Raw genomic sequence first — 24,823 nt, forward strand, 5'->3', positions numbered from 1 at the left:
ATGTTCTAACTTTACATAACAATTGGGGGCAACACAACAAACCAGAGGGGTTTTCTGAGAAGTGAGGGGAAGAGCACGGTTTGTGAGAACAATCTGTGCTCCCTCCTAGTCTCATCCCCATGACGTGACAGGCCTGACAACGCCGTCAGCATGGCCCACGCGTGACTCCTGGCCCTCACTGGCTGGAAGCACAGTCATGTGGTTTCAGAAAGTAGTACCTGAGACTAGGAAGAGCTGCATGATTTCCTATGGAAACCAGAGAACAGCCAGAAAGGCCGAGATGATTATTTATATGTGCTCCACAACCAAGATGATTTTCAGTATCTATGTACGGGAAAGTCAGATCCATTTAAAACTTTCAAAAAGCTTAGGCAACAGGGGAAACACCGTTCCGCTTAACCATCTCTGAGTAGATCTGTTTCGTAGTTGATGAAAACTTAAATACCCAAATTACCCCAGCAACTGACCTCGACTAGTGCTTGCTATGACTTGTTTTTCGTCTACTTGTTAAGAAACACTTGGAGACATCGATACCTTTTCCGGTCAATCTGAGTAACAATAAAAGTTCAGGAAACACTGACATCTCCCAACCCATGCTACCTTCCACAACTGGTCTACCGTGAAGTAATGCACACAGTATATGTTGAGTCAAAGCACTGACCTGCCTAAGGGACTGACGACAGAAAGAAGAAAGTCCGTCTTACCTTGTAGCCAAGATACAGCAGTATGAATGTGGGCACTGAATACCGAATCACACATATCTACGTAAGAAAGACACGATTTAGACGACAAGCATTTTGAATCCTTTTGCATTACGGTTCTGTAAACATATGGTTGCTTTTAAGCAGAGTAAACATAATTTAATGAAGCCTAAGTCTCCAAAATATGAACCAGCAGAGGTTCAGGGTACAGGTTCCACTCAAGAACATTGACAGCTCCTACCATATTGCCACCTAGTGAACTTACAGAACAGAAACAACTCATTATTATCACACTCTTCGTAATAATTATTTTTAGGAAAATATATTAGCATAATAATAGTGATAACTCTCCACCATAGGGCTATTGGGGGATTATTACTTCTCTTTTTTGTGCATTTTAATGCTTCCAAATGGACACAGAAAGGTACGCATGCCCTGAGGTAAACGATAAAAAAAACACTTAAAGTTTAATTCCTTATAAAAATCACATGGTACCAATTTCCTATATTTTAGCATCCATTTTTTCAGATTAAGGGATGGACCGAAAAAGAGTGAATTGATTTGAAAGAATTACTAAGAGTCTCTGAAATGAAGTGGGAAGAAAATGGAGAATACTGACCCTCTTTGAGTTACATAGATGGACCAATTTCAGAAGTAACTCCCATACTTCAGGGCTGCATAAGCCAAATGACGCAAATACACACATGTGTGACGTCCACAGGTACTTCATCCTGTAAGAACGTAAGGCGGCGGACGTCAACAAGCACTACGCGGCTGCGATTACACGTGCAGTCTGGGATACTTGCCGGGGCAGTGGGACAGCGGTGACAGTAGCGTCTTGCTGTCCTTATGCAGGCCCATGTGCTAAGGAGTTATTAGTTCCACTGCCCTTTGCGGGATGTGTTACATCGGTGCACTATAGGGGAGTGCTTGCAATGCGGAAATAAAGACTACTACCTTGTACTCTTGTACTGGAAAAGGCCATCAGGGAACAAACGTATTTTTATAGGAATCACATTTATTAATGAAGAGGATTGTCAGCTTCCAAATTATATTTCTAAATTAAGAGCGGCTTAATTTTAAAAAGTCAACCAAATTATTAGACAAAATTACCTCATTGTACTCAATGCCAGGAATCCAAATAGAATAGTATGCATTAAGTTATAGGCAGTTTCTGGTTTTAGTTCAATTGTGCATTTTCTCACTTTATCCATGGGATGTTGATTTGCTGAAACACTAAGTAAAATAACAAAGACATAAAATTAAGTAGAATATACGAGAAATTAATGCCAAGACTGACTGTTCATTGACATACAGTGGTGGTGACAATGGGTCAAATAATGAGAATTGTAATGATGATGCAGAATTGTAATGATGATGATGCAGGCAATGTTTCGTTTTGTTTTATGGAAGGTTGCTATGAGTCAGAACGCATTTGATGGCACCTAACACCATTACCTTCGTATGTTCAAAAATATACTGTTTTGCTAATATGAAACAAGTTAACATTAATCCATTTTGAATATGTTTATGAGGTTAAAAGTATAAATATGTTAATAGCTGGAATAACTAGAATTTTACAGTGGATTTCATTTTATGTAAAACTTTAAAGAGCTTATGTTATTTACATTATAAGAGAAGGAAAAACTCATTTGAAGCTTCAAGATTCCTTTGGTGACATTTTAAAATCATTATTATTTTGCAAGTTTTCACAAATAAGTACAAAGGGTCTTCAAAAAGTTCCTGGAACATATATTTTGTGCAACTATATTTGGGACCAGCTTTCCAAAAAATTTGCATCAAAATAAATTTGTATTAATGTACTTCACAGTATGTCTAAATAGGATCTAGACTGAGGCACTAAGAAGAATACAACGTAAGTCTGAAAAGAACACCTATCAGAGGAACATAAATTCTGCTCAAATGGAAGCAAGAATATACACTGAGTTTATACTGAAGCTCAAGTCGAAGAATAGTGCAATCATTTGTGCTTTACAAAAGTTTAAAGAGATAATATCACAAAGAAATCAGCACTTTACAAATGGATAACTGGTTTTAAGAAGGAATAAAGCAATATTGAAGATGAAGTTCAAAGCAGCAGACCAACTACATCAATTTGTAAGAAAACCATCTGGTTTAAGCCCTAGTTAAATTAATAGAAGCAATGGAGAATAACATAGATATCTCAATTAGTTCAGCTTGCGCAATTCTGACTGAAAAATTAAAGTTATGTAAACTTTCTGCTTGATGGGTATCAATACTGTTGTACCCAGATGAGCCGTAGATAATAACAGAACTTTCCATGGGAATTTTAAACAAGTGGGATCAAGATCCTGCAACATTTGTTGAAAGAATCGGAACAGATGAAGCGTGGCTTGGCCAGTGTGATACTTAAAGACAAAGCACCATCAAAAAAGTGGTGGAAGGAGCCTCATACAACAAAAGCAGACCAGTCAAGAGGAAAAGGTCGTGGCTACAGTTTTCTGGGGTGCTCAAGGAATTTGGATTATTGTCTTTCTGGATGGTCAAAAAAAAAAAGAAGAAGAAAATCTGTTTATTATTAAAGTATTTTGAAAAGTTAGCTAAAACTAGCAAAAAAAAAAAAAAAATCCAGTAAAGCTTAACCAAAGAGACCTTCTCCACCAGTACAATACTCTGGCTCATTCTTTACCTCAAACCCGGGCAATTTTACAAGAATTTCAAATGGTAAATCATTCAAATTCACTATTGTTGGTTCAATTCTGATTTATAGTGACTCTGTAGGGCAGAGTAGAACTGCCCTGTGGGTTTCCGAGACCGCCCGTCTTTGTAAGAGTAGAAAATCTCATCTGTCTCCCATGGGGGTGCTGGTAGTTTAGAACTGCTGACCTTGTGGTTAGCAGTACAAGGTGTAACCCACTGTGCTACCAGGGGTCCCAAGGAAATTAGGTATATCCACATGAAAGCCTTATTTTGGGTCCTTATGACAATTTTCTTCTTCTTTCTAATCTTTAAAAAAGGGAAAAAACTGGAGGGGGGACCGAGGAGGGAGGGGAAAAATGAGGACCCAATAATGCCAGGGGCTTGGGTGGAGAGCAGATGTTTTGAGAATGATGAGGGGAATAAATGTGCAAATGTGCGTTACACAATTGATGTATGTATGGATTGTGATAAGAGTTGTATGACCCCCTAATAAAATGATTTTAAAAAAAGAATGAAAAAAATCTTTAAAAGGCGTTTATTTTTCCATTAGTTAATTATTTAAAGTAAATACAATTTGGATTTTAAATTTTTATCCTTTTATTCTACCTTTTGAACACTCCTAAGAGCCAATGAGCCCTTTTTAACCTACAGACGGCTTTTATCAAGCACCACACCAAAAGTGCAACCCACTGCCATCAGGGGTTTTTTCTCACTGACGGGCCTGGGAGCACAGCAGCGTCCTCTCAGGTTTCCAGGGCTGGCCTGTCTTTGGAGAAGCAGACTGGCGTGTCTCTCGCCTGCTGAGTGGCGGGTGGGTTTGAACTAACTGACCTTTCTGATAATAACTGAGTGTGTAACTGAAATGCAACTTGGGCTCCTTTTATCAAATATCACTACATTACAGTTCTTACACAGCAGGAAATTGGCAGGAATTCCTTAACATCATCCAGCATTCAACATTCTATTTTCCCTTTTTAACACGGCTGCTTTTCTTAGGTGCTTTCCTGGATTCCAGATGCAAGGCCTGCACACTGCATTTCAGTGATGTGTCCATGAATATCCGAGTCTGTAACAGTACCACGTTCTTTTCTTGAAGGCTTTATTTGTTGAAGAAAACATATCACTTCTTCTATAACTCTTCCCACCTTCTGGATTTAGGTGGGCGCTTCCTGGTGGTGGTATTTAAAACATTTCTTGTGCCCTAGGTTTCTTTTAAACTTGTTATCAGATCTAGAGTTTAGTTAATTTTTCCCCCTACCCTAAAGAGAGACCATGACACGAGAAGCTTATGTACTTTCTATGCACAAAACAGGAAAGCACCCACTGTCTGGCTGTGTCCACTTGCATGATGTTAAGAAGGAGGAGTGGGTTCTGACATTGGATGATTTGTTGTTGAGAAGTAAACAAAAATGGCTGCCAGTTTCAGACAAAAACAGCACTTTGATAAAGGCCCCGGTGCTCCTCCACACAATCACACAGCTTTGGACAGGCATGATGCTTCTCTATGCAACTGCAAGCATTTACTGCAAAACCCTCTTTTCCCCTCCCCAGATTCAAATGTAAACTGGCATGATCTCCTAAGGCAGTTTGTACCATCGACAGGAATCTTTTACTTAAATGCTTTATCTCTTACGACCCAAACGGTTTTCTGTATTGATACTAAACGATTATTTCAGAGGAGTGGAGACCATATACCCTCATCTGCCTGTGGCCCATGGGAGAATTCTACAACCCTCTTCCACCTCCTCAACAGCTGAAAAGCTCTGATTAATCTCATGAGTACAGAACATAGTGTTTCTTTCCTTTGTATCTTTCATCCTAATGCAGACGTGTAGGGCAAATTCAAGAACTGAAAAAGTAGAAATACTTGAAGTACTTGGCATCAGTGAAATAGCCTTCATATTAAATAAAATCCCTATTACTAAATCAAAAAACCAAATCCATGACCACGGAGTCAACCCCAGTGCAGAGCAACCCTTAGGACAGAGCGGTACTGCCCCATGGCTTCCCAGGCCATCAGTCTTCACAAGAGCAGACTCCTACATCTCTCCCCCACAGAGCAGCTAGTGGGCTTCAAAGCCAACTTTTCAGTTAACAGATGTATGCTTAACCACTGCACCGCCAGGGCTCCTTAACAATTCAGGTTAAGACAGTATAATTCTTAATTAATTAATGTAGTACTTGCTCGCTAAAAGAAGTTCTATTATCCCTACCTGGGAGATGAAGAGGCTCTATACTCTGCTCTACAGTCATAAACCAGATCAGCTTCCAGAGACGGCTCCTAGATTCCCACCGAGCACGGCAGACTTTTCACTCAGGCACTGCGGGCCAACTGAGCTTGCTGATTTGTATGCAGTCTAGTGTCCTGCCGACACTTGGTGTGTCTGGCATAATATTAAATTACACTGTCTAGAATAATTTCCATCTCTTTTCACAGGGCCGAATTTTATCTTGGGCTAGGTATAAAAAAGAACACTTCTGAAAGATACTAACACAGTTTATAGTCAATGAAATATTTTCATGGTTCAGTGTTGCTTCATTCTTAATAACCATAAAACACCTCAACTGATCTGAGCTTATGTTAATGACTTTTCCCCAACATGACTCTCTCGAGGCTGTGAATCACAGCTCACCAGCACCCTAATTGGCAAGGTACCTATGCAGAGAGAGGCTGTCCTTGTTAGCTGCATTACCCTTCCACAAGGGACGGAAGCTTCAACTTCCTACACTTAATTTTCTCCCCATTTCACATGGGCAGTAAAAACAAAGGCTTCTCTTTCTTAGGATGATAGTCTGACCAGCTTTGTAAAAGCCTTATTAATCTTTGACTTTCTCTTTGAGTAAAGGAGTAGACAATGTTTTATAAAAACAGCGATTATTATTTAAGACCCGCCCCCAGCAAGACTTTGAGTAAATAGGAATAATTATGATGCACTCTAACTTCATGAGCCCTGAAACATGATGTAACAAATGAAGAGTATGTAACTCTTAACATTTCATTGGAAACTTAAAAAAAAAAAAAGCAACCAAAGAAACAGGAAGGAAAAGGGAAAAGATAAGTAATATTGGAACAAAATGAAGCCTTGCAAGTCAGTGACAGCAGCTAACGACAACATCTACAAAATGTTCTAGACTCAGCTATTATTCCAATTCACTTTCTGTTGCTTTGACTTTTCGTCACACAACTCTATAGAGCAGGGCTGTCAATCTGGTAGCCCGTGGCACCCAAGGTAATTTTTTGTGGCCCACGATGTTCTAAAATAAAATGTAATGAAGGAATTGTGTGTACAGTATTGCTTCGATCTCCCCTAAGCACTATTTCATTCCTAACAATTTTTTTCTATTTTCATTTTATTTCAGAGCATCATGGGCCCAAAAAAATTACCTCGGGGGTCACCAGTTTGACACCCCTGCTCTAGAGTAACTACTCTTAGTCTGGCCACTATACAGATCAGAACACGGAGATCCTGGAAGGGCTGATACCTGGGCTCAACGATCCTATCGACGCCAACGTCCAGAGCCAGAACTGACAGTCTGCTCAGTTCCTACTGAGATCCACGACTCAACTCAGGCCTCTGCGAGTGGAAGCCTGCTGCCCTGGAAATGTTCCTCCTCCATGCTCAATGGTTCTGCTCTGTTCTGACAGTCTTACTTTGAATGTAACAATGTTTGTACAACACAGGACACACTGATCAAAGCAGAGTGTCAGATGTCTGAAGTAGACCGTACCTGAGATTATGAAAGGCAACAGCTATAGCTGCAGTCACTGTGACGGACAGCACAAATATGTAGGCATGAAAGAGCAGCGTATCTGAGAGTCTTTCAAATGTGTTAAGGGGGAGGAGACCAAAAGCTTCTTCGCACAGGTATAGGTTTGCATCAAAATCTCTAGGGAACAACAGAAAGCAACAGGATCAAATTCAATACAAGGCAAGGAAATAGCATTCTGTTTTTCTTTACAAGGAACCTGCAGCTAAGTTGAAGGCGCAATCCTTGTAGATTTCAGATAAAAAGGCTGACAGATTGGCAATTCAGTCATACCTTGTTGCTCCAAACCCAAATTTCGCCTTCAGAAATTTAAATATGTGTTCATCTGACTTCAGGTTAAGATTTTTCTATTGGGGAACAAGAAAACATACATTGTTATCAGTATCTTAGTATGGTTTGCTGATAATTTCCCATCAAAAACACCCATAAAATATAATGAATATATATTTGTGACAATTCTTGCCACTGAGGCGAGGATGTCAAAAGCAGGAGATTTCAAAGTTTCTGCTCTCCGTCTCCAGTCTTTTTTTATACATAAATTCTACATGTAAAATAGATTTATAAACTAGACTGTTTTGGTTTGGGGGCAGGGAGGGGGAGTGTAGTTTTTTGGCCAGAAAGCCAATGGTACAGTGATCTGAAGCATCACCCTCAGTACTGGATGTACAGACCACTAGGCTGCACCTATGGATAGAATTGATGTGAGAAAGACTCATCAGCCAAAGACAAGTGAGACACCGCAGCGATCCCCAAGGAGTGAATGGAAAATGCCGCTGTGCTGCATACGTGATTACAATTCCAATTAACAGGATTTTATTTTTAATTAATATAATTTCAGTTTGATTTACAGCTTAGAAAGACCCACACAACACTAAAGGATGAAGGAATTAAATCAGTAGGGAAAGAAAGATAGAAAAAAGAAGATGAAGTCAGAACTATGGTTCATACCAAACACACATTCTTTAGAGATGAGCTGCAAGTCTGGATGTGAGCACTCTAGCACAAATGAAAAGAGGGAGGCAGAGCCTGATTTTAATCATAGGGCCGCAAGACTGACACGGCCGATAAGAAGAGATCCCGACAGTTTTAGGATTCAGATTCAAGGGAAATTTTCCCGCTGTGTGTAAGAGGAACAGCACAGAGTTTCATAGAGCTGCCTCTTCTAACTCCTCTCACTGGTAAATCAAGATGGACAAAGAAGTTACTCTTGGAGAAGAAAAAGTAGTGGTCCTGGCTCTTGACAGGTCTGACCTCACCCAAGAAGAGTGCACTGAGAATCCAGAGAGGGCAATGAATCGACTATTGCCGTTCTGCCAGTCTTCCAGAAACATGGACCATGAAGCTCAAGCACTGCACTACACGGTGTTTTGTGCAGAGTGCCAACCCCCTGGAGTGGACGTGTTAATGCGGCCTGTGGAGGGAAGACAGTCAGCAGACAGGAAGTGGGGTCACCAGCCACTTAGGAAGGAGAAGGAGCCTGCCATCACGTGTGCCTTGCATGTATCGCTTTCTAGGAGGGGCAAAATGTTCTCAAGAAATTCTTGTGGTTCTACTCTATCATACAAACACCTGGGGAAACAAGCCCCAGAGTTATATACCCTTACCCTGAAGTCAAGCCTGTCCACAAAATATTATTAGTCTGAAAAAGTTCAAAATATATGTTCAACTAAATAGCCTTAAAATATTGTAGAACATCTAGTGGCTATGAGATGAGCACTTGACTTATAAGGGAACTGCTTTGAGGCACAGGGCTAATTTTAGGTAAGCTGACTGGTGGATATGATCTACCAAAAGGGAGCCTTATTTTTCTTTCTGGCAAAAGTAAAAATTAACTCAGCCCAATAAGAATCACATTTTTTTCAAAGTATATATAAAAATTATCAAAAAATTCTTTAAAAATGAGATTTTTTAAGTACAGAAGTATTTAATGCTTTTAAAGTTTAGCTTTTAAAAAATTACATAACAAATAAATAAATAAATAAAAATTTCATAACTCTGTAAATCCCCAACTCCATCTAAATCAAAATTAAAAGCTTTTTAAAAAGTTTAATTACTCAAAAAGTTAGCATTGTAGACTATGTTGAAGAGTGAAAAGAAATCAGTGACAAAAATCAAGCAAGTAATCCTTGTCAATGAAATAGTTAATGTACGTCATAAAGTAAGAATTAAATTATTTGAAATAAAAAGTTTAGGAAATTCTCTCCCTCCCATGGAATTATTAGATAATTTGTTATATAAACTCTCACCGCAAACACAGTAAAATACGTATTAATAAAATAATACAAAAGTCAATTAGAAAATACATTAAATGTCATTTTCTTACCTTAATAACATTGTTGAGAAAGAGTGTCAAACATAAAACCATGAATAAATGTAACAGAAGTTTCCCAAGCCTATTAAAGAAGCTTCCAGTTTTCATATTTGTCTAGAAATTAAAAGAATTTAGTTTTAATTCTTAAATTTTAATGTGGCATGATAAACATTGTAGATGCGATTACTGAGGATTTAAAACATTGGCTTGTACAACATATAAGAATATATGAAAATGTATGTGGAATATTAAACCTATGAGTCTTTACGATCCACCTAACAGAGTGGCAGATAAAAGACCTGGGGATGAGTTTTTGTATAGATTTAAAAAAACTCAACAACCAATGAACCTGTTCCCAACAAGTTCAACTCATGGCAGCTTTGTTTTACACAGAATTTTTTTCACTATAATCTTTATGGAATAGATTGCTGGGCTTTCTTCCCACGGTGCCACTGGGCAGGTTTTCAAGGATCTTCCATAAAGATTAAAGCCATAAAATCCTATGGAGCAGTTCTGTTCTTTAATACATGAGACTGCCAGGAGACAGACTCAACTTCATAGGAATGATAGCTATGGCATTGCCTTGACATTTTTAATAACAAACAGATACCTTAATAATGAGCTTCACTAGATGAGAAAGTGTGTCCCGGTCACTATTTTTCTTACACCTTCATAATCTGAGCACAGAGTCTATACGTGGAAGGTACTCGGGGTTATGTTTACAAACCTACACATCGGTTATCTATTAATTCATATATCATAGACACAGCTAAAATGCAATTACGTAAAACTTCTAGCAATACAGTAAACTGCTTATTGATACATAGTAATTTTCTTACAATCCTTAGATAACTTTAGAGATTGACAAGTATATTAGTGCTTAAAGAGTTTAAATACGAGCAACACTTACTTATAATGAAAATTAAAAGGATAAATAAGTTATTATTTTCAGAAAGTCAACTCATTATTTTTGTGGCAGTTTTCCCATAGCATCTGCCTTAGACTGGGTTCTCAAATGACGTAAAACCCGTAAGTAGTTTATACACATATACAAACATTCATCTCAAGGAAATAGCTCATGCACTTGTAGAGGCTAACAAATCCTAAGCACATGGGTCAGATGTCAGGTTGTTAGTGTCTCCAGACTCATGTACCCACAGAGGGCAACAATCAAAAGTTTGGCAAGTCAGACAGCAGGCTGCTGGCTTGTAGGCTATGACAGCTAAGGAACTATCAGCTAATGAACTATCAGGAAAGATGGTTGGCTGCTGGCTCATGGGTGGTTGAGGATAACAAATTCCAAGTTCTGCAGGCTGTTGGTTCAAATCCCAAACCAAAGGTCTGATGATGAGTGTTGGCTGTAGAATGCAGAGAGAGCAAAAGCTAGGGAAGTTTGCCAGAACATCCAAGTATGTCCGACACAAGCCACGCCCTCAAGGAAATGCTTTCAACTGGTCTCCCCTTGGAAGTGATTGCATTCTATCAGATCTCATCATGGAGGATGATTGCTAAACCAAAGAATCATGACTCAGCTAAACTAACTACATCACAGACTACACGTGTACATGAATTCCTTAAACCATACATACTCTCTAAATAAAGATAATTATAAATTTGTACTTGTGCCAAGCAGGATACAACACACATGCAACCAGAAACACAGTAGCTCCACTGACATCTCATATCTCATAAGTGAAGGAATAAAAAAAAATTTCATGCATACATACGAGGTAGAATTACTCATAACGATTATAGTTCTATAACTGGTCACATGGTCATGGCTGGTGCTTGGAGTTACCCTTTCTACTACCCATTCCGTATTCCCTTTGCCCCTCAACAAGCACCTCAGCTTGGGGGGTAGGGGTAAGGTGGGACAGTGATGGTAGAGAGTGTGACCCAAACTTTCATTCCTGACCATCCGGCCAAACAACTGGATGTAGCCTACAATCACACAGCCGGCCATTTGTCCTTCCAAAGGCAGTGAGAACCACGGTGCTCTGAGTTCTCTCTCTTAATAGTTCATCTGAATTGGGCTGTTGTGGTTTTCCATTGACTTTCACTACAGGGCATGGCAGTATGAAGAGATGTCCCAAGGAATCTTCCGTATTCCAGACATCCTCTTACACGACTTCCATCATGGAACATCAATCTAGTTTCCCCTTGGTAACCAGGCTCACACCATCCAATAAAACTCATTTCTTAGCCTGTTCAACCAGAGGCCTGAGAGCCCAAATCTGCCAGTTCAGTGAAATCAGTATTGTGCCTCCAGGCTGGAGTATTCCTCCCTCTGAAATGAAGACCTTCAGACTGCAGAGCATAGAGCTGCAGGGTCAGGGAGCAAAATAATTGCAAGTGAGTCACTAGAGGTAATAGTGAATGGGGTCACTTCCATTTCCAATTTTGCTTCTTAAATTCATGGACGTTGTCTATTGGAGAAACAGTTCCATTATGGATATTGGATACTGGTTGTGAATTGAGTCCCCTAATCTGAGGCAAGGTTGTATGATATCACGATAATGGTGCTTGAGGAATTTTATGATGGTAGTTTTGGCAGAAGCATCATGCAGGAGAGGCAAATCTGTATCCACAGTGTCTCTTACAGTGAGAACAAAACACTACTCTTTTCCATGATGTAAGTGGACCAATATGATGACCACACCACTAGGCCGCTGGGTGATCACCCTGAAAAATGGTCCCATATAGAGGGGCCAATTTTAGTCTCTGCTGCGGACAGACTGGGCACCCATCAGTGGCTGTAGCCAAATCAGCCGTGGTGAGTGGCATTCTATGGTGCTGAGCCAATGCATAATAGTCTCCATCCTTGCCACTAAGGCTGTTCTGTTCATGAGCCATTAGGTAAGAACAGGAGTGGCTGGAGGAGAGCATGCCTGCTTCCCCAGAATGCGTCATCCTGTTCACCTGACTGTTAAAATCTCCCTCCGCTGAGATCACTCTTTGGTGAGCATCCACATGAATCACACCCGGTCTATCCTTATCTCTTGCCCAGAACTCCTTGTCACCAATTTTCCACTCCTATTTCTTTGTTGTCTCTGACCATCCAGCCAAACCACTGGCACAGCCCACAAATCAGTCTACAACCACTCTGCTTGCAGTTCTGTTCAATGAAAGACTTCCCTGCACCACTGCCCTTCGGGAGTCCCAGAAAGGGGCTGTCCACTTCTGAGGGTGCCTGGATACTGCACAGCAACATCTATAAATCAAGCAGGAGTTTCTTTCTCTCGGTCAATTGATTTAAGACCTCTCTGTGAGATCATAGGTGAAGAGTGAGAGCAGGAAGATAATATGACAGGAGCTGACACAATGGCCATCTGGGCCACATCTTTATTTGTAACTTATTTGTACATTCAAGTTCTGCTCAAGCCCGATCTTGTGCACACCACTTGCAATGCTGCGATGCTCAACCAAACTCATGACCCTATGTGCCAAAAACTCAGCTCAAGATGTGCAGCTCAGGCTGATGGTGACTTGGTGACCCTTGGTTAAGTGTGGAACCTCTGCATAAGACAGCACAGCTCTGCTCCAAAGATCTTAGGGTCTTTGCTGTTATACATCAACAGGGGCTGCCCAAACCTCCCACTGACAACTCAAGCCCCACTGGATCAGCCAGATCCTATGACCCAAGTGGCAGAGCACCTTGCACGGCAGCCTGAACTTGAGTCAGTGTCTTCTCTTGTTCTGGGACCCACTCAAAAGTAACAGATTTTGGAATCACTTGATAAAAGAGATTGAAGTACACAAAGAAATGAGGAATATCCAAGCCCAAACTCCCTGATATTGAGTTGATTCCAACTCATAGCTACCCTATAGGGCAGAGCAGAATTGCCCCTTTGGGATTCTAAAACTTTAAAACTTTATGGGAGCAGATAGCTTCTTGCTTCTCCTGAGGAGTTGATTGGTGGATTCAAACCACTGACTCTCTGATTAGCAGCTCAGTGCAGTTATGCCATCTGGGCTTTTAATGAGGGATACGCTGTCTGCAAAATCCAAAGCATTACCTTTTGGTTGTAGAAAGGGGCCAATATTATAACAATATATTTTCCACTTTGAAAGAATATCATGACATGTTCCACGCTATTGGACTCCTAGAAATTTCATTAAAGTGGAAGGCCCTTAATTTTTGTTGGGTTTAACCTCTCATCTTCTACATACAAATGTCTTATCAAAGTCTAGAGTCATTGATATTTCTTCTTTACTAGGTCCAGTCAGTACAATGTCATCAATGGACTGTGAAAGGAAAAGGAATCAAAGTCCTTGTGGAATCAATTAGGACACTGTGGAGGATAGCTGATACAGCTGAGGAAGTAGATATGCCCATCAAGTGGGACAATCAGGGCCTACTCTGGGCCGTGCCGGCTGAGGGCCTTTTGGTCATCCTCAGACTCCAATACTGAGAACAAGGCAACGGCCAGACCATGATGTGCATCTCAGGGACCAGAAGATGTGTAATTTGTTCACGCACTGAAATCATTCTGAATAGTAACAGTAGTAACTGCAGTGACTACTTGGATACATTTACAGTAATCTGTCATTCTCCAAGGACCCTCTGCTTTTGTTTTGTCAAATAGGCAGGTTTGATAGAGATGTTGGGGATCATCACCTCTGCATCTGCCAGTCCCTGATTATTATCGTGGGTCCCAGAGTTGATTCCAATTCATAGGGACTTTATGTACAGCAGGACAAACACTACCCATTGTTCTTATGCTTGCTACCGTCACGGTGTCCATCCAGTGTGTGGAGGGCCTTCCTCTTTGTCACTGCCCTTCGACCTCACCAAGCAGGACATGCTTCTCCAGGGGCTGGTCTTTCCTGGCAACATGTCCAAAGCCTGGGAAACAAAGTCTTTCCATCCTTGCCTCCAAGGAGCATTCTTACTGTACTTCCAACACAGGCTCTTTTGGCAATTCATGGTACTTCCAATGTTCTTTAGACAGCACCAAAATTCAAATACATCAATTCTTCTTCGGTCTTCCTTGTTTAGTGTCCACCTTTTACATGTATATAAGATGACTGAAAATATCATGGATATATTTGAATCAAGCATACTTTGTTCTCCAAGTAACATCCTTGCATTTCAACAGTTTAAAGAGGTCTTATGCAGCAGATTTATCCAATGCAATGCATCTTTTGATGTCTTCTAGATGGCTGTTCCCGTGAGCACTGATTGTGGACAAAATCTTGACAATTTCAACCTTTGCTCCACTTACCTATTACGTGTTGGTCCAACTGGAGAATTTTGGTTCTTTTGAATTGAATTATAATGAATACTGAAGGTTGCAGCCCTTGATCTTCAACAGCAAGTGCTTCAAGTTCTCCTCACTTTCAGGTGGCAAGATTGTATCATGTGTATATCACAGGTCACTAATAAGCCCTCCTCCAAGCCTGATGCCACATTCTTCTTCATATTCACAATATTCTTATAGTGACTCTATAGTCTTCATATTCACTATCTTCTTGATAGTAGTATTCATCTCTGTAAGCCCTCCAGGAATGTGGTATTGCTTTTGGTTTACTATTTTCTTAGGGGAATGACCACCCCCCATTTCCTAATAATCTGCTCATATGTTCCCACCGCAAGTGTCAGGATTCCATTTCTTTTTAAAATTTATTTCCATTTCTTTCTAATCAGTGCCCTCACTTTAACATCAACATAATTTAATTGGTGTTGTGGTTCAGATACAAGACCTGGGTTTGGTTTTGGCAATATAAGCTCAGTTGCTTTAAGAAATACGACTCTCGGGGCATAAATGGAAACTTCAAGGTCTTTTATGTAGCTTTTAACTATAACTCCAACACCTTGAGCAAATCTCTCTCTTTTTTAAACCACTTTGTCTAGTTTAAGTAGGACCAATCAATTAACTTCCCTATGCTTCTGATCCAGATTAAATTTCAAAATAGTATCAAGCATGTGATCACTCAGAGCCCCAATTCTTACCAAGAACCCATATAGACAACTCATCCTTATGACTTTGTCTCCCTAGGACCTCTCCTAATACCAAATGTCTTAGGCTGGTTTTCAAGAGAGGCAAAACTAGTGAAGCTTACATATGCTTTATATATGTGTGTGTATGAATATATATTTTTTAATCTCAAGGAAATGGCTCACATGGTTGAAGAGGCTGACAAGTCCCAAGTCCATGGGCCTGATGGAAGGCTGGAAACTTCTCCTGACTCATGTAACTGTCAGGCTTGTCAACCCCTCAGATCAGCAGATCAGACAGCAGGCTTATGGGTTGTAGAGGCTGATAAATCCAAGACTGGCAGGTAAAATGGTAGACGGCTAGCTCACAGGCTGTAGAAAGTAAGGAATCCCAACACTGTCAGAGAATGTGGCAAGTTGCTGGCTAAAGTCTCAAAAAGCGATGGTTAGATAATGAGAGTAAGATGTAGGATCCAGAGTGAACAAAAGGCTAGAGCATTTTGTCAGAATGTCCACACATAATGGATGCAAGTCACATCCTGGAGGAAGTTTCCTTACAACTAATTGGCTGCTCCTAGTAGATAACAGCATGAAGGTAATTCTATTTTGCCAGATTGGTGAGGATTGCCACACTAAAATCGTAGCCCAGCCAAGTTGACACACAACCTTCAGTATGACAACATTTTTATCCAAAAGACTATTATGAAAAGGGTTTTTCTTTCAACAGCAGAGAACAAAATGATTTCTTGATCTAGAAATATTAACAAAATGATTTCTTGATCTAGAAATATTAATATGAGAAAGGAAACATCTGTGTCACAATTAAAGACATATAGTGACTCTTAAATCTCTTGTACATTTAACAAACTTTAATTATATAAAAATGCCAAAGATTAGTTCAATGTTTCAAACACAATATTACTCTGCCTTTGGGAATAGCTCTTCATTATATCTAAAGGAATTTATTTAGATCCTCAAAAACTGACCAAAATAGAGTTAATTTTAGTTAACTTAAAAATCAGTATTATGGTATGACAGCATAAGGAGAAGGGTAGTATTACTACATCAAACACCAAAGAATCTGTGAACTTGAATGAAGTATACATTGACAATAACAACAAACTGTAATCTTGAGTTCTGACACATACACATGAAGTTAAAACATATTTTCTTTTATTTCAATTTTAATTCTCAATAACATTTAACAAAGTATCTCTGGTTAATCCCCAAATGAATAAGACTTCAATTCTCTAGAAATTAGTAAGTATCAAAACAAAAGAAGTGTACATGATCATACAAGTACTGGAAACAGAGATGCCACACCATGCACTTCACTAAAAGGAATACCACCAGTGTGCTTTTATGGGAACCTGGTCATAAATTCTCCTTTGTATGCTGTACAAAATAAGGTTTAGCCAATCAAGCCATTTACAAAGAAAGTTTAGTTAAGGGCAGAAAAAAAAAATCCTACCTGAATTTTTCTCGCAATTAATACTGAAAGGTTAAAACTTATAAGCAGTGATCCAAGAATCATGGAATTAAAAAACTGAAGAATGCAGACCAGGAATAAACTTGCTATCTGTATCACATACAGCCACGTCACCTGCAATAATCAAAGATAGGCAGTTAAATAGGTTTTATTGAGGGACAACTATGTGCTAATATTCTGGTCATTCACTGGATGTACCTCAGCTCGTAAATCATGCCATCATATACCTAGCTTCAAGAAGTACAATCTGAAAATGGAAACTAAATCATACACTTACCAACTGTTTCTTTACCAGTGAAATCCAGACTATTTTCAATAATAAAAAGATTAATTAAAGAGAAAATAAATGGGATTAATATAGAGGAAACAATGATGTACACACATTCAGAATCAGCAAACACAGTTTGTAATCTTTAGTTCTCTTGATTTTTTAATAGTTGTGCTGTTTTAATTTTTAAGTAATTCACGTACCATACAATTCAATGGTTTCAATATATTAAAAAGACTAGTGTAGTCATCACCACAATCAATTTTGGAACTTTTTTTCATTCCTATACCTATTTCACTTCAATCTATCTTGGCATAACCCAAAGAAACTATCTAGTTACTGTCTCTATCCTGGATTTCATATAAAGAAAATCATACCCAAATCAAAACCAACAACAAAAGAAAACAGAAAAAACTCAATCCAAAAGCAAGCAGGAAATAATAACAACCAGAAAAAATCAGAAGCACTGTAGGCATAGTGGTTACACACTGGGTGCTAACTGCAATGTCAGCAGTTCAAAACCACCAACCATGTCAAGGCTCGAAAGAGGAGGCTTTCTACTCCCTTAAAGAGTGACAATGTTGGCACCTCACAGGGGCAATGCTACCAGGTCCTGTAGGATTGTATGAGTCAGAATAGACTGGATGGCAGTGAGTGCAGTGAGGGAAGGACAAATTAAAAATGGGTCAAAAGGGAAAACAAATGAGATGTTGTATTTTCAACTAACTATATTTGTGGTCTGAGCTGTGGTAGCATAGTGGCACTGGACTGCCAACCGCAGGGAGCTCCTTATGAGAAAGATCCACAATCGTGAAATTCAAAGGGACAGCTCAACTCTGCCCTACAGAGTTGCCAGAATCAACTTGATGGTAGTAAGTAATCCACTTTCCAATGCACTTTGAGGGCAAGACTATTCAAATCCCTTGTCAATGGTCTAAGGCAGTGGTTCTTAACCCTGGTGCCACAACCCTTTAATACAGTTCCTCATGTTGTGATGACCTCCAACCATAAAATTATTTTCGTTGCTACTTTATAACTATAATTTTTCTAGTTATGAATCATAATGTAAATATCTGATACGTAGATATATTTTCATTGTTAGAAATTGAACATAATAAAAGCATAGTGATTAATCACAAAACAATATATAATTCTATATGGTGAAATATTTATTTCTGATTACAAGTAAATGAAGTTTTGTCTTGAAGCATGGTGCAGCATGGGTAACAGGGTACACGTCGGGTACTGGTATGTGGGTGTATCTGCATGTGGGCGGACCCGCCTGGAGATGGATAGAGGAGCAGTGTCTCAGTTCCTAAGACCATCAGAAATATGTGTTTTCTGATGGTCTTAGGCGACTCCTGTGAAAGGGTCTTTCTACGCCCCCAAAGGGGTCATGACCCACAGGTTGAGAACCACTGGTCGAAGGGAATTCAAAGGAGACTTAATCTACAAATGGATTTTGGGCTTTAATGGTCATTCAGTCTTCTGCAAACTGGGTGCTCAGAATTCTCTCTTTAATTCCTGTACTCTTACTGTGTAAAGTAAAACACCAGCAGATGAAACTTAAATTTTTATACTATATGCTTTAAATCTGACAGGTGGGGAAAATATTGAAGTTATCAAGGATCTCCTCTTGCTTGGATGCACAATCCAGCAGCAGTCAAGAAATCAAATGATGTTCTGCACCGGGCAAATCTGCTGCACAAGATTTCTTTACAGTGCTGAAGAGCAAGGATGTCACTTTGCGGACTAAGGTGTGTCTGACCCAAACCATGGTATTTTCCATGGTCTCATATGCATGTGAAAGCTGGACAAGGAATGAAGTAGACTGAAGAAGACTGGATGCATCTGAATTATCAGGCTGGCGAAGACTGTTGAACAAACAAATCTGTCTTGGAAGAAGTATAGCCAAAGTGCTCCTTAAAGTAAGGACGGTGAGGCGGCTTTGTCTCATGTACTTTGGACATGTTTTCAGTCCCTGGAAAAGGGCATCAAGCTTGGTAAAGCACAAGGGCATACAAGTAAAGGAAGACCCTAGAGAAGAGGGATTAATGCAGTGACTGAAGCAATAGGCTCAAACACAGCAATCATTGAGAGAGTGGCGCAGGGCTGGGCAAGGTTTTGTTCTGTTGTACACCAGGTCGCCACGGGTCAGAACTGGCTGGATGACACCCAACAACGGCACACACTTTATGGCTCCATATGATGGTATGTGTGCCTGATTACTGTGATGAGACGGAAAACTCCTAGTACGAGGCCTTTTATTCTTTCATCTCCTAGGCTAATAGCAGACAGTAGTGCGTGATTACGAATATGGGCAGGGAGTCCACAACAGAGATGATTATGCTTTTGCACAGGGTAAGACTGAGAGAAACTGAATGTACTAAAGACAACTTTAGTCTTTAGTTGACAGTTTAAAGCTGAAAGGAACAGAATCAATCCACTTGAATATATATATATACACACACGCACACATTATATACACACATATTATATATATACATACACATATATACTGTATATACTCAAGTATAACTGACCAGAATATCAACCAAGGCACCTAATTTTACCACAAAAACTGCATGAAAAATGTGCTAGAAAACTCACTATATAAAGTATAAACTCGTGTATAAGCCAAGAAAAAGTCAGTTCCCAATGAAGAGTTGATAGTTTGTTACATTACTTCTTTCAAAATACCCAATTACATATTCATATTGGCATATAAAAATAATTTTTATTAAACAGAATATCAGATTTCCCCATAACTTTGTTTTCTGAATCTCAAAGGAAACAAATGATCTTGAGCATTTAAAAGTGAGGAGACGCAAGGGAATGGAAGCTAGTAATTCTTATGGTTCTAAAAGTATGCCCCACTGTGTAAGATTTAGAAAATTTATAAAAGATAAAAAGAAACAGTGATTAGGAAAAAAGTGGGCTCTAAACTCAAACTTAACACCACTGCCTATAGAAATAAAGGCGATGAAATTTGGTCTTCAAATTTTCATTATAACATTTATTTCGCATGCTATCACTCTCGCATCACTGCCTATTCTATGAAAGTTTAATTTTAAATGGCTAGTGAAAATACGGGTAGCCTGCTAGCTGAAAGGTTGCTCTGGGCTCATCCTGAGGCCCCTGGAAGAAAGACCACTGAAAACTCTATGGAGAAGAGTTCTGCTCTTCTAAGCCAAAACTGACTGAAAGGTTGGTACATTCCACTCTATGGACATGCTATCATCTATGTGCTGTTGGAGCAGGTAGGTAATTTCTGATTTTAAAAATAATTATTGAAATTAATATCATTGTGAAAAAATTTTGAAAAGTTTTATTAAAAAAATCTTCATGTAGATCCCTGAGATCGGTTCCCCCTTTTTGCACCCCCTTCCCTCCCAGTGTCGCCACTCTCACCGCTGGTCCGGAGGGGTTCATCCGTCCTAGATTCCCTCTGTTTCCAGATCCCTACTGCACCACTGTGCATACTCTGGTCTAACCCGGTTTGCAAGGTAGAATTGGGGTCATGATAATTGGGGGGAAGAAGCGTTCAAGAACTAGAGGAAGGTTTTGAGTTTCATTGTTGCTACACTGAACCCTGAGTGACTCATCTCCTCCCAACTACCCCTCTGCAAGGGATGTCCAGCTGTCTACAGATGGGCATTGGGTCCCCATCATGCGCTCCCCTCATTCACGGTGATGTGATTCCCCCGGCCCCCGTTGTTTGAAACCTGGTCCCCTCGGTGTAGAAAGGGGGGGACCGATCTCGGGGATCTACATGTAACCTCCTCTCTGGGGGATGGGCAACAGGAAAGTGGGTGAGGGGAGACGCCAGGCAGTGTAAGATAGGATAGAGTAATAATTTATAAGTTATTAAGGGTTTGTGAGGGAGGGAGGAGTGGGGAGGAAGGGGGAGGGGGAAAAAGGAAAATGAGCTGATTCCAGGAACCCAAGTGGAAGGCGAATTTCGAGAATGATGAGGGCAACAAGTGTATAAGAGTGCTTTACTCAATTGATAATATGGTATGTATGGAATGTGATAAGAGTTGTATGAGCCCCAATAAAATGATTTATTTAAAAAAAATCTTCAGGTCAATTTACCTAATTAGTTTCTTATTTTGTTCATTGCTGTATCCTCAGCACCTGAAACACTACACACTAGAAAATAATATTCATTCAATAAGGAAGGTATAAATGAGTACTTTTTCTAATGCCTGTGTACATGCACATTATAAGATATACAATAAATATGATATACAATTATTTTCTCGTATTCTGTGAGCTTTCATTTCTAACTTTGATGATTTTACTTTCCATATTTTTGTCTGATTTATTATGAGTGAATTTCTAACTTATGGTGTGAGGAAGGGGTCCAACTTTATTGGTTTTCATATGGGCCACACCATATGCTAAAAATTCACTCAAACTACAGATATAGATATTATTACAATTCATAAGCACAATTGTACAATTGCTGCCATCATCATTTTCAATACAGTCTCTTTTCTTCTTGAACTCCTTGATATCAGATCCCCCTCACATGCCCCAGCCCTACCACCCCCCCTGAACCCTCATTATATATTACTGTTTCTTTTCCTTTTGCCATAACTTCCGCCATCCCATGTATCCAATCACTGAAAATGCTGATGTCTGTCCCCTTTGAGTGGGGTTATACAGTCATCACACTACCAGTTCCACCTTTCTCCCATCAGTTCCTCCATCCTCAGGAAGTCCTTACTTTTCTTACTGTTTCTGAGGGGCTTGTCTATTTTGACTTTCATGCACTGAAAGCTCTCGATTGTACCAATGTACACACACAGGTCTAGCAAGATTAGTGAGGTAAAACTAAGGTCCTAATAGTGGGAGGAGGAAATTTTAAAGAACTAGAGGATAGTTGTGTGTTTCATCAGTGCTCTACTGCACCCTTGATATATCGTCCCTTCCGTATGGCCCTTCTGTGAGGAACTTATTTTACTGGAGGGCTTTGGGTGTCCACCTTGCCGATGTTCCTTCATGACAGTTTGATTACGTACTTGTTTTGGAACTTCTGATACCTGATCCTGTCAACATCTTGTGATCACACAGGCTGGCATACTTCTTTCATGTGGGCCTTGTTGCTTCCCTGCTAGATGACTGCTTATTTAATTTCAAGCCTTTAAGACCCCAGATGCTCAAAAAAAAAAAAAATACCCCAGATGCTCTATCTTTTAATAGCCAGGCAGGCACCATCAGCTTTCTTCACCACATTTGCTTATGCGCCCATTTTTGTCTTCAGTGGCCATGTCAGGAAAATGAGTACCAAACGTTGCCATATTATTAGAACAAACCATTCTCGTACTGAGGTAGGATTTAGGTAGAGGCCAAGTCTGTCTGCTTCCTTATTGTATTTACTTATATATACATACATAGATAAATACACCTATTTTTACATAGATACCAATCTTTATTTATACCTATATACATAATTTTTACTCCCTAGTTGTTTCCTCTTTTTTTCTTTCCTCCTGGTCCCACTGTTATGTTTACCCATCATTCGCTTCTCAGTAATTCCTCTCGGGTTCATCTCAACTGATCAGACATCACCAGGAACACTATACCCTCCTTGCTGTCAGTTGAAGGTCGCTTGCTAGCCCCTGTCGTCCTCTGGTGTACTAGTCACCTCTCCCCTCCCATCCCACGCCCCCTCCCAGGAACAGTTTGCCTAGATGTTGTCTCCAGATTGCTTGCTCTGTCTATCTTATATAGATAGATTTCCTATCACCCATGAAAAGGTGATATGCACCAAATAAGATATTGCTTCTTTTTATCACACTGTGCTGTGGATTGGGAATATTTTTCTCTACCAATTATTTTGACTCTTTCTCATTTGACATGATTAGAGATCAGTGACTAACAGATAAACCAGGCTTAGAAAAGTTAAACGACTTGCCAAAGTTTTAAGAACTACCGTATATAATCGTGTATAAGCTGAGATTTTAGCATAAAAATGTGCTGAAAAACTGGGGTTCGCCTTATACACAGGTCAGTGGCACCCCACTGAGGTGTAACATCTCGTTGCCTTCCCCCCCACCCCAAGGTAACAGGACAAGCGCCCATTATCTAGTGGGTGATTGCTGTTTCTCCGGTGTTCATTTAAAGCCGCGCTGACACTGCAGGGCTTTGATTGTTTACTCACATCTAACCAATCAGAGCCGTCCTATGACGTGTATCTTTGAATAAGCCTTTTAAAGACCATGTGCGAAGGATGTGGCATGAATGGATGTCATCTGGTCAAGCCCAACTAACAAAAGGAGGAAATCTCATGAAGCCTGACATAGAGTTAATAGCAAAGTGGGTTCGAGATGCATGGGAAGACATTCCAGAAGACATGGTGCGACGTGCCTTCCAGAAATGTAGTATTAGTAATGCTATGGATGGCAGTGAAGACTGCGCTTTGTATGAAAATGACAGCAGTGATGGTGATGACGGCGATCTCAGTGAGGACAGCGTCTATGATAACCTCACACCAGCTGAAGCTCTGCACTGGGATACGGATGATGATGAGGAATCCAGTTTTGCAGGATTTTAACTCTTTACATTTTAGCTTGGTTGCTGATTGTGCTCAGGGAATAGTACTCTTAAGGTATCATTGTTGATACATTATTGTTTTTGTTGAACCTATTTTCCACTTACTGTGCTGGTTTACTAATGTTAAATGACTTGTTGTCCTTTTATTTTATGTTTTTTATTTAAAATAAATATTTAAATACATTACCCCACTGAGGTCTGAATTTTAGTAATTTTATTTTTATTGGTTTTGATTATTGCAACTCACCAATAGCTCCTGCATTTTCTACCCTCGGCTTATCCTCGAGTCAATCAGTTTTTCTGGTTTCCCAGGTGATAATTAGGTGCCTCGGCTTATACTCAGGTCGGCTTATATTCGAGTATATGCGGTAGTTATTTTCAGAGCTGATTTTAGCAAAATGCTTTTGTGACTCAAGAGCCTTTCATTATTTGGTTTCTTCTTAAATTGTAACACTTAAAACTAGCACGAGCATAGTCTAACAGTCTAACACTAGCATAGTCTCCAATATGATTTAGAATTTATTCTAATTCTAGAATGAAGTTTAAAAATCTTAGGATTGAATAAGAAATAAATTAGCTGCACTACACCTTAATTTGTATACCAAAAGAGTTAACTTTTTTTAATAATTTAAAAATTCAAGAGATCTAAAGAACAAAAACAATAGCCGACTATTAACACCACGATGCACATTTCCCTAAAACCTTTCCTCACTTTTTAGTATACACTTCACTTAAAAAGAGAAGGTCCAGTGGACTGGTTAATGAACCACATAAACACCAGTCTCCACAACTGAGACCAGAAGAATTAGATGGTGCCCTGCTACCACTATCAACTGATCTGAGAAGGATCCCACTAGAAGGTCATGGATAGAATGATAGAAAATGTGGAACAGAACTCAAAATAAGAAAAGAGATAAAGCTTATTGATCTGTTAGATACTGGTGGGACCTCCTAGCCTCCATAAGTCTATGGTCCCTTGTCACTCTCAAGTTCTGAAACCGAACTCACCTGATGTTAGACTAATCAACTGTTTAAGATCTCAGAAGGGTAGCATTTACCCAAGGACAGAGTTAGGAAAAAAAGAGGAATGAAACATGGATAAAGC

The 24,823-nt window shown here is 39.6% G+C and overlaps 1 protein-coding gene across 2 annotated transcripts in view; it reads right to left on the reverse strand.

Annotated features, from left to right (window-relative positions):
• The window catches only part of DPY19L3 (dpy-19 like C-mannosyltransferase 3), a 100,180-nt gene that overhangs the window by 21,033 nt on the left and 54,324 nt on the right, over window positions 1-24,823 (reverse strand). The window contains exons 9-15 of one of the 2 annotated variants that reach the window (XM_075536265.1): window positions 16,872-17,003; window positions 9,475-9,576; window positions 7,425-7,498; window positions 7,113-7,271; window positions 1,815-1,937; window positions 1,321-1,432; window positions 705-761 (exon numbers count right to left, since the gene is read on the reverse strand). In XM_075536265.1, coding sequence (XP_075392380.1) covers window positions 705-761; window positions 1,321-1,432; window positions 1,815-1,937; window positions 7,113-7,271; window positions 7,425-7,498; window positions 9,475-9,576; window positions 16,872-17,003 — 759 coding nt within the window. The remainder of the gene's footprint in view (window positions 1-704; window positions 762-1,320; window positions 1,433-1,814; window positions 1,938-7,112; window positions 7,272-7,424; window positions 7,499-9,474; window positions 9,577-16,871; window positions 17,004-24,823) is intronic. The other variant, XM_075536266.1, reaches the window with a different exon arrangement.

The sequence above is a fragment of the Tenrec ecaudatus genome, chromosome 18, assembly GCF_050624435.1.
Source record: "Tenrec ecaudatus isolate mTenEca1 chromosome 18, mTenEca1.hap1, whole genome shotgun sequence".
Classification (NCBI taxonomy): Eukaryota; Metazoa; Chordata; class Mammalia; order Afrosoricida; family Tenrecidae; genus Tenrec; species Tenrec ecaudatus.